Source organism: Paramisgurnus dabryanus, chromosome 3 (genome assembly GCF_030506205.2).
Source record: "Paramisgurnus dabryanus chromosome 3, PD_genome_1.1, whole genome shotgun sequence".
NCBI classification, from domain to species: domain Eukaryota; kingdom Metazoa; phylum Chordata; class Actinopteri; order Cypriniformes; family Cobitidae; genus Paramisgurnus; species Paramisgurnus dabryanus.
Window position 1 is genome coordinate 47,209,831 of NC_133339.1, and position 12,329 is coordinate 47,222,159.

General features: G+C 39.6%; 1 protein-coding gene across 1 annotated transcript in view; it reads left to right on the forward strand.

Moving 5' to 3' along the window:
* rai1 (retinoic acid induced 1) overlaps nt 1–10,419 on the forward strand; it is a 64,100-nt gene extending 53,681 nt beyond the window's left edge. Inside the window, exons 4-5 of the mRNA XM_065263321.1 lie at nt 1,355–1,404; nt 9,062–10,419. Of these exons, the coding sequence (XP_065119393.1) occupies nt 1,355–1,404; nt 9,062–9,076 (65 nt within the window). The 3' untranslated portion in view covers nt 9,077–10,419. The remainder of the gene's footprint in view (nt 1–1,354; nt 1,405–9,061) is intronic.
* The last annotated feature ends 1,910 nt before the right edge of the window (nt 10,420–12,329 follow it).

Here is a 12,329-nt window from a genome sequence, read left to right on the forward strand (position 1 = left end):
CAAACTGTAGGTGAACTCCATCCATGTTATTCCTCTCTCAACGATTAAAATGCTTAAAGTTTATTCCTGCTTTAAAAGTCCACTTTACAGTCACGGTGATGAATAACGCAGTTTTATATTTGTTGTTTATCGGGTCAACTTGCATAATAATTTATACTGTTTGCCCATTTGGATTATAATAACGATTGCTCGTTCAGTGCCATGGCTGCTTTTGTCAGCTTTACTTCTATGCTATCATATCTGTGCTCTTTGAACAGAGTCTGCACGATAACTTTAGATATAACAGCAAGACGGTCAATTTATATTATTATATCAGTCAGTGCAAAACGCATGGTATGGCGGAATAAGTCCCGCCTTCTAAATAAAAGGGCCAATTGTCAAAGGTATAGTCATTGCGTCTCACTGCAGAAGCTCCTGACTGGTAGCCAGAGAAACATTACAAGAGCACATGCGCGTTAGCTGCCTGGTTGGAGCAACCAAATATAAACTTTATAACGCAATTTGAGCGTCATAGAAAACATTTATGCGACAGTTCATCTAAGTTTTTGTTGCTGTTTTTGAAATATTTTATTCAAATGTGTGTGTGTGTGTGTGTGTGTGTGTGTGTGTGTGTGTGTGTGTGTGTTCTCCGAATCCGATCGACTCAGGTATTACCCACAATGCTAAACAGACCCGGGACCCAAAGTAATTGATTGAGACCCGACCCAGCTAATCATTTAAAATATAGACCAGAAACTCGTACGGGTCCCGGGTCCTCGGGTCTTCCGTGTAGACCTCTTACACTCAATCTCTGGTCTTGACTTATAGTCAACTACAACACTGCTTTGCATATGCTTTCACTGTAAGAAAAAAAAAACGTTTAGTCCAGGATGATCTTCCATTATGGTCAATGTTGTGTAATACTGGTCTAGCTGGTGGAACAGCATAGCCACATTGTTAACCAGCAGCAGTGCACCAGCACAATGTTTCTCATTAAGCTGGCTGACCAAGGGCTGGTTAGGCATCAAACTTGACTGAGATAAGTTATCCCTCAAAAGCCCTCCTTGTAGCAGCTGGCTGGATCAGAGCTCACTAATTTAATCAGTTTTGCTCCTATTTTTGTGTTTATTACATATCAGATGTTTTATGAGTAGTTTGTGTCATGTCATTTTAGGCAGATCTCGTTTTTTTACCATGCATTGCCATCAAATAAATTGGTAGTTATGTCACTGAATGTGGGTCATGTCAGAAACAAAAGGCCAGGCTGATTTAATCCCTTGTTTTGCATTTTCCGGTGGCACTGGTTACCTTGAATTCCTGCTTTTATGAACACCTTTTCTTACATTACAATTTTTTCTCTGTATCTCTATTCCAGGCTGCACATTTCAAGAGGAGACCTTCTCTATTAGATGTCCAAAACACAAGGTAAGCAGGACAATTGGTTTCGCCAAGGACATCTCTGATGTGAAAGACACTCCCATTGTACTGTGAACTTGAGCGTCCTTGTAACATTTTACCACCTCCCTCCAAAACAGTGATGAGTTAAGCTACACATTAGAGTGCAGCTCCTCATCAGTCCCTAAGGGCAACAGACGAGCCCAGGGCCAATCACATCCTTATCTGTCTCCTATTGACTGTGCACATCTCCACTGACAGTATACGTTAGTGAAGGGATGTTAATTAGACAATCTAGACTCTCTCAATCCTCTTGTTTCCCTCAAGGATCCAAGAGTTAACAGAAAGAGAAAGGAAATTAAAAAAGTTGCTTAGACGTGCTACCTGATGCTTATTACTGCAAGGGAGAAATGCCAAACCAATTTTTTTTCTAATTGGAAAAGTCTAACACACTTTTGAGAAATGCCTTCAAAATAATGTCTACGCTCATAAGATAAGAACTCATCATAGTTTAAAAAAATATTATTTTTGTGATGGGAGCAGGTTGCCCCCTAATGGGCACAGACATATATTAATCATCGTTTTTTATTGAGTGACTTTTTTGAGGACTTTCACTGCCAAAGTGGCCATACTGAGCAATTTGCAAAGATGCGAGGATGGAGAAGATGGAGCAATAAGTGAAATCATGTCCTAATTCCTCACTCTTTGTATAAAGTTAATTCTCTATTATCAAATGCATTTAATCCCAAAAAATATTTAACAAGAAAAAATAGTTTAATACACACTTAGGAGCATTTATATAGATCGGTGGTCTATACATAAATATTAAATATACTATCTGAAACGAGTGTACACTAACCATTATTTAATGATTAATACCAAGAATTATGCTCGTTTAAAGGGGGAAAAGATTTACACGTGCGTCAGGTTTAGTTGATAAAACACTTCCGCGTAGGATACACTCGAGTATCCTACCTCACGACTCCTCAGAAAGCCTTCTCACTCCTCGTTCCTCCCCTCCTTGAGGTACAAATGAAGAATGGAGATGTGCTCGATCAGTTTCCATATCGTAGGATGTAGGACATAGGTGAGAAGCACCCTGCATTGTCCCCTGCTCAGTAATACAAGTGCTCCATCCAGTATCTTTGGTGTTTACCATTACATGCACACTCTTTTGCTATGCACTAAAATGAATATTCCTTCCCATAGCATACTTTTGGGGCATAGGATAAGTAGGCGAACTGGGACACCACACAGTTGCTAAGATGTTCTGGGTGGTTGCTAGTGCGTTGCTAGGTTGTTCTGAGATGAGCTTTGCTATTCTTTATGGTAAGCAGTGATTTCCACTCTACTGCTCTTTCATGAAATCAAGTTTTTTGCTCCGTCTACTTCTGATTGCTGAGTCACAAACACTGATGTTAGCTGATGCTAGGAATGCTTGTGGTTCGTTGGAAGTTTCACTTGGATCTTTCGAAACTTCCTGGATGAGGTGCAGCTGTGCCCTTGGAGAAATTTTGGCTGGTCACCCACTTCAGGGAAAATTTATTACTGTGCCTTTCCCAGTGGCTTTGTAACTCTTTCTAATCCTTGAAACTATGCTGTGTGTTTTCTCAGGCTTCTCAAAAATATATTTGATGTTATTTGATCAATTCAGTGAGAAAAATATGCAACACAAGAAATATTTTTTACAACACTGGTGTATGGTCTTACGCAGTGTCACATTTGGCTGTGCACAACACCACCTACAGGTAATCTGTGAACTGCAGCGAAGGAAGGTCAGGAGAGAGAAATAAAGAATGGAGAGAAAGAGAGAGAAATGGAGCAAATGTTCATGATGACAGGGAGACAAAGAAATTATACTCAGCAGCAGTACAGCTTCCTCTTTGAGACAGTAAAAGAAAAACCTGGCTGGAGATCAAAACACCCCACCCTTATTTATCCATCTCTCACCCTCCCTTCCTCTATCACCCTCCCACGACAAAGAGCAGAACAGAATGAGAGAGAATGAAAGTCGGAGAGAGACAAACAGAGCAAAGGAGAAAGTTCAGAACAAGTGAAGCATGCATCAGGAGGGCGATCTAAGGGCCGCGGGTCTCTGGGATGCCAATTTGCAGTTTTAATGAAAGCGAGCGGTAGAGATACCACCCCCGTCCAGGTCTCCCAGGATATCTCCTCTTCATCTTCTTCTCTGCACTCATACACCATCAGTGGTGAGGTTCTGGGTTCACGTGGCTGGAGAACATGACAACAGTAATGCAGAACAAGCAGAGCTTCAGGTCAGGAAGATGGGGGCAGCACACAGATGGAAGTGAGGGAGGATGGAGCTGTGCTTGTATTGCTGCCTGTGTAGAAACACATGAAAAACTCGATCTGCATTTACTGAAAATCCACCACTGCCTGCAAGGCATCAAAAATAGTGTTTCATTTTTAGGTAAGCGTAGGTTTCGCTTGTTTAAATGGAGTGCTGCATCACAGCCATGCTTGCTGTTGTCATGACACTCGATGCACGTCTTAGCGCCTGTTCAAATATGCATCCTTGCCTGCTACAGAATGCAAAAAGCAGTACATGAAGTCTAAATACTTAATACCACAGCTGAATAACATCCAGATGAATCCTTTGCTATCCCAATGAAGCCATTAGAGCAGTCATTGTAGATGTTAAAATAAGGCAAGTGAACAATAAGCCAGACAGGACAACTGTGCAAATAAATTGTCCAGAAATGTAAATACTACACATCTGGATTTAGGGCAACTTTATCAAGTGTGTCTGCATGAATGCTAAACATGATAACATGCAAATCATGTGCGTGTGGAACAAATAATCAGATAAAATATAGTTTTGGTTGAATTCATTTCAATTGTTGAATAGCGTCAGTGGTTTAAAACAAACCATAACCAGAATGTTTCAGTAGTATCAACACTGAAAAGCGGATTAAGATCGACAGAGAGAGAGAGAGAGAGAGAGAGAGAGAGAGAGAGAGAGAGAGAGAGAGAGAGAGAGAGCAGGGAGGCGGAGGAGGAGAGAAAGATATAAAAGGAAAGCGTCCATACCAGCGCAATTATCAGACGCTCCTGCTGTGTGTTTCCAATGCTGCGTGGCGGCGAGCGGCGCACAAGAGCCAATTACAGTGCACGCGCACTGTGCATGCTGCAGGACGTATGTGTTGCGCGTGCTAAATGAACAGAAAATGCGGCGCTGCAAGAACCGGCATGGCGGTGGCGTCAAAGTATCGCGAGAGTCGAGAAATCACACAGAGATGTTTTATTTCGACTCGTCCTCGCGGTACTTTTACGTCATCCGCCTGTCAGTTCTTGCAGCGAAGCCTTCAATATATGTCTTTCCCACCTGCCAGCGATGTCGTTTTCCACCAGTATTATACTGCTTTACTGTTTGTATCATTCCGCCACTGTTTTAGAATTAGTACCGGAGGCCCGTTTAACCTTTTTGTGACTGATAAAAGGAGCAACTAGAGCGGACCGTTATATTTGTAATCAGAGATCGAGTGGTGACGTCACCAGCTGCCTAGAGAGAGCGCTGAGACGGTTTTGTGCCTATCACAGCTATGCTGACAGAGCCACACTTCTATTTGGGTGATATAGTAACGCTATTGTCTTATTTATTACATACTTTTCATAAACACAGGGTCTATATCAAGACAATATATTAAAGATAATGGTAAACAATCAGAATTAACATGGGCTATTTATTGCACAGTGAGGGACTGCGAGTTAGTCTAATTTTGACAATTTTAAGACATTTTGCTTTCCAGTTTTGTAACTGTAGGTACTATAAATGAAAACATAATTCATAAAATAATGACTGAGTACCTATGCTGCTGTTTTCCCACCAAAAAGTGTCACTTCCTGTTCCTGGTTATTGTTACGGTCCGTGTAACGCTTTTCAGTTCTTTTTTCAATTTGCACCATCAAAATTAATCAAATGAAAAATTGGTTTCAAAGTTTCATTTTTCAATTTTCATGAGTACTTTACAAACGGAAAAATTGTCTCTCGGTTTAATTTTCATTTCTAAGTGTTTAGGTTGTTGCTTTAGAATTTCAGGTTTTGGAACAAACAGATAAATGAGACTTGTTCTAATTTTCCATTTCTGTGTTTGCGCTTGCGGCTGGAACGTACCATTATCGCCGGGGGTGGGGTGTAGTCTACAGCCGGTCACGGACCCACAGCGCTATCGCGTTAAATCTCACCATATTTATCTCCTCTATGTATATTACACATTTATTATATATATTTTGAATAACAATAATGCCTGTAAACATTTATCTATCGGACCTCGGTTGCCGTTTTGGTTTTTATCAGTAGATGGCGATGTAACGACCTGGCAGTAAGTGCATGCACTCGAGACGTGATGGATAAACCTGTATCTGCCGCAGTTCAGCCTGCATAATGGCTCGGAAATTTTAATCATGTTACCCCGATATATTACGAGGTAGCGAGTCAGGTTTGTCACCTGAAAGTTGCCGTTTCGAGTCTCACGGGCGGCCGCTTGGGACGTGTTATTGAGCAAGGCACTTTACCCATTGCTTCCCGGGCGCTGGGTGCCCACTGCTCCGGGTGTCATGACTAGCAGTGCGTGTGTTGACTACTTACTGGATGCATTCCTTACTTGAAAACCATGTCACTTTCACTTTTGTTTTCCTTTTTAGAAAACTTTATTAGCCGCGAATGCCCACCCCGTGACGCCTGCCCTGTTATATTGGCTCATTTACTACCATATTAATATTTGAGATATCCACAGTGTATCCATTCCCAGCTCTTCTACCAGCTAACGGATCACACCTACAGTGGTGTTAAAAACATGGTAGTGTACTAATAAAGGTGAATAAATTGCAAACATTTTATAATTTGATGCTGCATGATCATAAACAGTGGTGTTAAAAAAATAGCAGTGCAACATCAGTAACCTGATAAACCACTATTGTTATTAGTAGTAGTAATATTTCTGGAAATTATTTAAAGAAAAAAATAGAGCCATTGGTAATGATATCCACATTACTTGCTCTGAGTGATTCATTTATTGAAAGTGGCGTGATCAAAATAATAGCAGTATGAAGTTTAAAATGAGTTCAACCTGTGAAAACAGCTTCTTTCTGTCCTTTATTAAGAAAGAGAGAAGGCAAATGTTTTGCCCATTGTTATAAAATATATAATATGCTGCTGAATTTCTAAATAAAATGGGTCGTTTCAAACATTGCTCAGAGGAACAGAGCAATTTGATTAAAAATTTGAAAACCTTTAGAAAGATAAAAGATGATGATCTTGTGACAGTCACTGATGCAAGAAGCCCCAGTAAAGCACCACTGTTGAAAAAAGACATCTATAGAATTACATCAATACATCAGCTGGCCCAAAGAAAAATAGTGTAAAATTTTGTGGCCTGATAAGATTAAAATCGTTCTTTTTGGGGTCTTTACAGAACCTCAGGCAACCCCCGGGTACTGAATTCAAGCCACAGTACAGTGTAGCATGGCGGTGTAAAAGTCATGGGATTGGGATGTTTTTCATACTGCTGTGTTGGGACTATTTATCAAATACAAGGGAACATGGATCAGTTTGACTACAGTAGAATACTTGAAGAGATTATGTTGCCCTTTGCCGAAGAGGAATGCCCCTAAAATGGGTGTCAACAAGACAACAAACACAAAAGCAAGAGGGCAAAATCTGGTTCCAGACAAAAAGGATTAAGATTATAAAGTGGCCAACTCAATCCTCTGATCTCTCTGCACCATTAAAAACTTGTGGGGTGACATTACAAATGCAGTTTCTGACACAAACCTAAAAATTGACAGGAACTGTGAATACTGTTTTAAATTAAGGCAGCTCAAACATGCATTTCAGTCTGGGACTAGGATAAGCCCTGTCCGGGAAACCACCTTTAAGTTGTTAATGCTTTGTTTTGGAATTGAATGTGTAATGTTTTCAATACATTTAAAATAAAGAAATAATCTCACTTTATATTTTTTTTGCAATTTATTCACTTTTATTAGTACCATGTTTTTAACACCACTGTAGGTGTGATCTGTTAGCTGGTATAAGAGCTGGGAATGGATACACTGTGGTGGATATCTCAAATATTAATATGGTTAGTAAGCCAATATAACAGGGCAGGCGTCACGGGGTGGGTATTCGCGGCTCATACCCTAATAAAGTTTTTTAAAAAGGAAAACAAAAGTGACATGGTTTAAAATATGGAATGCATCCAGTAAGTAAGCAACACACGCACTGCCAGTTATGAACACACACCCGGAGCAGTGGGCGCCCAGCCCCCGGGGAGCAATGGAAGGTGCCTTGCACAAGCGGCCGCCCGTGAGACTCGAAACGGCAACTTTCAGGTGACAAACCTGACTCGCTACCAGGCTCGTAATATATCGGGGTAACATGATTAAAATTTCCGAGCCATTATGCAGGCTGAACTGCGGCAGATACAGGTTTATCCATCACGTCTTGAGTGCATGGACTTACTGCCAGGTCGTTACATCGCCATCTACTGATAAAAACCAAAACGGCAACCGAGGTCCGATAGATAAATGTTTACAGGCATTATTGTTATTCAAAATATATTTAATAAATGTGTAATATACATAGAGGAGAAATATGGTGAGATTTAACGCGATAGCGCTGTGGGTCCGTGACCGGCTGTAGACTACACTCCACCCCCGGCGATAATGGTACGTTCCAGCCGCAAGCGCAAACACAGAAATGGAAAATTAGAACAAGCCGTCATTTTTCTGTTTGTTCCAAAACTTGAAATTCTAAAGCAACAACCTAAACACGTAGAATTGAAAATTAAACCGAGAGACAATTTTCCGTTTATAAAGTACTCATGAAAATTGAAAAATGAAAGTTTGAAACCAATTTTTCATTTGATTAATTTTGATGGTGCAAATTGAAAAAAGAACTGAAAAGCGTTACACGGACCTTGTTACAAACACTAACATGCATTGTAAAAAGTGAAAGTTGTATCTAATTAAAATTTACTTAAATTGGTAAAAGCTAAAAATGTAAGCTTTTTCAACTATTTGAATTAAAAAATTAGGTTTTACCAATTGAAGTGATTTTTTAAATTCAACTTTCACTTTTTACAGCGTTGAATGTGTAAAAGGAAGTTTTTACCTGAAGGCAAAAACTGAATGACCTAATTTTTCACATGCTTGCAGAGAACGGTTTACCAAAACAAAGTAACTGGGTTTGTTCATGTTTGATTAAAGCACTGGGGGTCACACTATGACCCTTTTAAAAATAAAGTTGTGTTTTAATTAGAGTAAGGGGAGAAAAGTAACACCTAAATAATATTTCTTTCTGTATATAATACATTTCCATTTTTATATTTTTGAAGTGCAAGGCAAAGATATAGCAACCTAGACAGCAGACAACACTGGGCAGGATCTGCACCGGATCCACAATGGAGCTGCTGACTTTGGCGCGGATCCGGCCCAGAGTCGTCTGCTGTCTGGGATCCACTCAAATCAATGTAATGAAATGATACAGAATTCACCCCATTTACTGAAATGTAATATTGTAACAAAACATTAAATATACTATGGTTCCTCTTCTTTAAAAAAAAATGTATAGTAGTTTTACAATATATTAAGTCAAGTATAGAGAAATTTATAGCAAGAGTATTTCAGCAGCCTGCTTATATTCACTTTAAATGTGTCTGTTTTTCAGGCAATTGACACTTAGACACACGAGGACAAATGAATGTCACACACAGTGTGCAACAAAGGACATGCGTCTGTCAAGATGGACAGAAAAACTGGAGCTTCATTTGAAGCACAAAGATACTGTAGCAATACTGACCCAGGATCAGATAATCTCCGAAAGCATCCGGACCGCTCAAACACATCATTCATGGTCAAAAGCTGAAAAAGGGAAAGACACTTTTGTTACGGATCAAAATGTGCCATTCTTCCGTTTTTATTTCCATGTTTTGGAAGGGATGTTATCAGTCGAGGACACCTGGTGGCAGATTTGGCCGGCAGCCCTGAGCTCTGGCTGGCACAGTCGTATTCCCGCTGTTGAAGGGAATTGAAATTTGAAGATGTCATGCATCATGCACTCACTGGATGTATTTTAATGGACACCTATATGTTACAAAGAAAAATATTGAAACTGTACATGGTGTGCTTTACAGGTCTAAATATTCTGATCTCATATAAATGCATTATTTTAATATACTGCTACTCCAAGGTGTAGGCTTATTTTCACGTGCATTCGAAGACAAAACTACACTACTGAGATGTCAACAGTGTATTCAGATGAAAAAATATCCTGTGTTCATATGTGTATGAGCTCTTCAGCATTTATTAAAGGGATAGTACACCTGAAAATGATTTCTTTTTCTTATTGATTTTACCCTCATGTCATTCCAGACCCTGACTTAAGAAACATAAAATATCTCAACATAACAGATACAGTCTTAAATTGTGTTATAGTGCACCAGATGAGAAGATTTCGGCCTGTTCCTCACATAAAGCTGTGATACAGTATGCTATAAAAGATTTGAAACAGCAACATTTATTCAGGTTAACGGCCATGCAGTCCCCATTAACTTTAAGAAAGAGACATTCAGATAAAACATTTAAAATAACATGAATCAGGAATGATATGAGGGTGTAAATGAGAACAGTATTTGCATTTGTTGGGCGAGATATGCATATCATGGACAGACCAATTTCACAATTCTGTTCATGTAAATGGTAAAGTGATGCAGAAGAAAACAAACAAGACTTAAAATGAAAAGTCATTGTCATTTAATCAGAGATGTATATGTGACTAACATATTATAAGCCGTCATTTCATTGCAGTATTAAAGATAAGACCATACATAGAGATGACAAAACCATCCACGTAATTCTTTGATTTCTAAATCTAAGTAATTGTGTATATAAGTATTTGCTGCTGTTTAAATGTAAGATGTGATGTACTATTATAATTGTGTATAGTATTTCTTAGAGATGTTTATTTTCTATAAAAACAAATATGTTATTGCTTACAAAAGTTATTAAAACGATTCATTAAAATGACTTTTTCGGATTTGTATTTGTCCATCATGCCCATATTGCAGTGTTCCTGATATATTCCAGATTTTATGAAGCTAATAGATGTGTAAACATCAACGGCCGTCTTTGAATTGAGACCAAAGCCATGTTGTTTGCTTTTATGTGATACAACTCCAAGCAATTCGCTTTTATTCTTAAATATGTCTCTCAGTCACAGCCAGCTGTCCGAAATAACATCTTTAGACACAGGAAAAAAGATTTATACCTGCATGCTTTCTTAACAATAGAGATGCACCGATATTACATTTCTCCATCGATACTGATAGCCGATTATTCAGACTGATGCTGATCATCTGATGCTTATTCATAATAATGTGCTTTAAACTTGAGATTAGAGTGAGCATTTAAACATACTGATGATTATATAATTGCAGATACAGTTCATGCTCAAAGTCGTGTGTGTGTGTGTGTGTGTGTGTGTGTACACTCACCTAAAGGATTATTAGGAACACCATACTAATACTGTGTTTGACCCCCTTTCGTCTTCAGAACTGCCTTAATTCTACGTGGCATTGATTCAACAAGGTGCTGAAAGCATTCTTTAGAAATGTTGGCCCATATTGATAGGATAGCATCTTGCAGTTGATGGAGATTTGTGGGATGCACACCCAGGGCACGAAGCTCCAGTTCCATCACATCCCAAAGATGCTCTATTGGGTTGAGATCTGGTGACTGTGGGGGCCATTTAAGTACAGTGAACTCATTGTCACGTTCAAGAAACCAATTTGAAATGATTCAAGACATGGTGCATTATCCTGCTGGAAGTAGCCATCAGAGGATGGGTACATGGGGGTCATAAAGGGATGGACATGGTCAGAAACAATGCTCAGGTAGGCCCTGGCATTTAAACGATGCCCAATTGGCACTAAGTGGCCTAAAGTGTGTAAAGAAAACATCCCCCACACCATCACACCACCACCACCAGCAGGCTACACAGTGGTAACAAGGCATGATGGATCCATGTTCTCATTCTGACTCTACCATCTGAATGTCCCAACAGAAATCGAGACTCATCAGACCAGGCAACATTTTTCCAGTCTTCAACGGTCCAATTTTGGTGAGCTTGTGCAAATTGTAGCCTCTTTTCCCTATTTGTAGTGGAGATGAGTGGTACCCAGTGGGGTCTTCTGCTGTTGTAGCCCATCCGCCTCAAGGTTGTGCGTGTTGTGGCTTCACAAATGCTTTGCTGCATACCTCGGTTGTAATGAGTGGTTATTTCAGTCAAAGTTGCTCTTCTATCAGCTTGAATCAGTCGGCCCATTCTCATCTGACCTCTGGCATCAACAAGACATTTTCACCCACAGGACTGCCGCATACTGGATGTTTTTCCGTTTTCACACCATTCTTTGTAAACCCTAGAAATGGTTGTGCGTGAAAAACCAAGTAACTGAGAAGATTGTGAAATACTCATACCGGCCCATCTGGCACCAACAACCATGCCACGCTCAAAATTGCTTAAATCATCTTTTTTTCCCATTCTGACATTCAGCTTGGAGTTCAGGAGATTGTCTTGACCAGGACCACACCACTAAATGCATTGAAGCAACTGCCATGTGATTTGGTTGATTAGATAATTGCATTAATGAGAAATTGAACTGGTGTTCCTAATATAATAATGTGCGTGCGAGTATGTGACGTGTGTGTGTGTGTGTGTGTGTGTGTGTGTGTGTGTGTGTGTGTGTTTGTGTATGTATATATGTATGTATACATGTATAAAGTAACCAAAATAATGCAAGTAAATAAACGTTTTTGTTTTCTTCAAGCCATTTTCTTAAAGCAACACTATGTAGTTTCCATGTAAAAATGACTTACAGCTCCCCCATGTGGTTGAAAAGCGCAACAGTGCCTGGTATCAGACACTCTTCTGCAGGCAG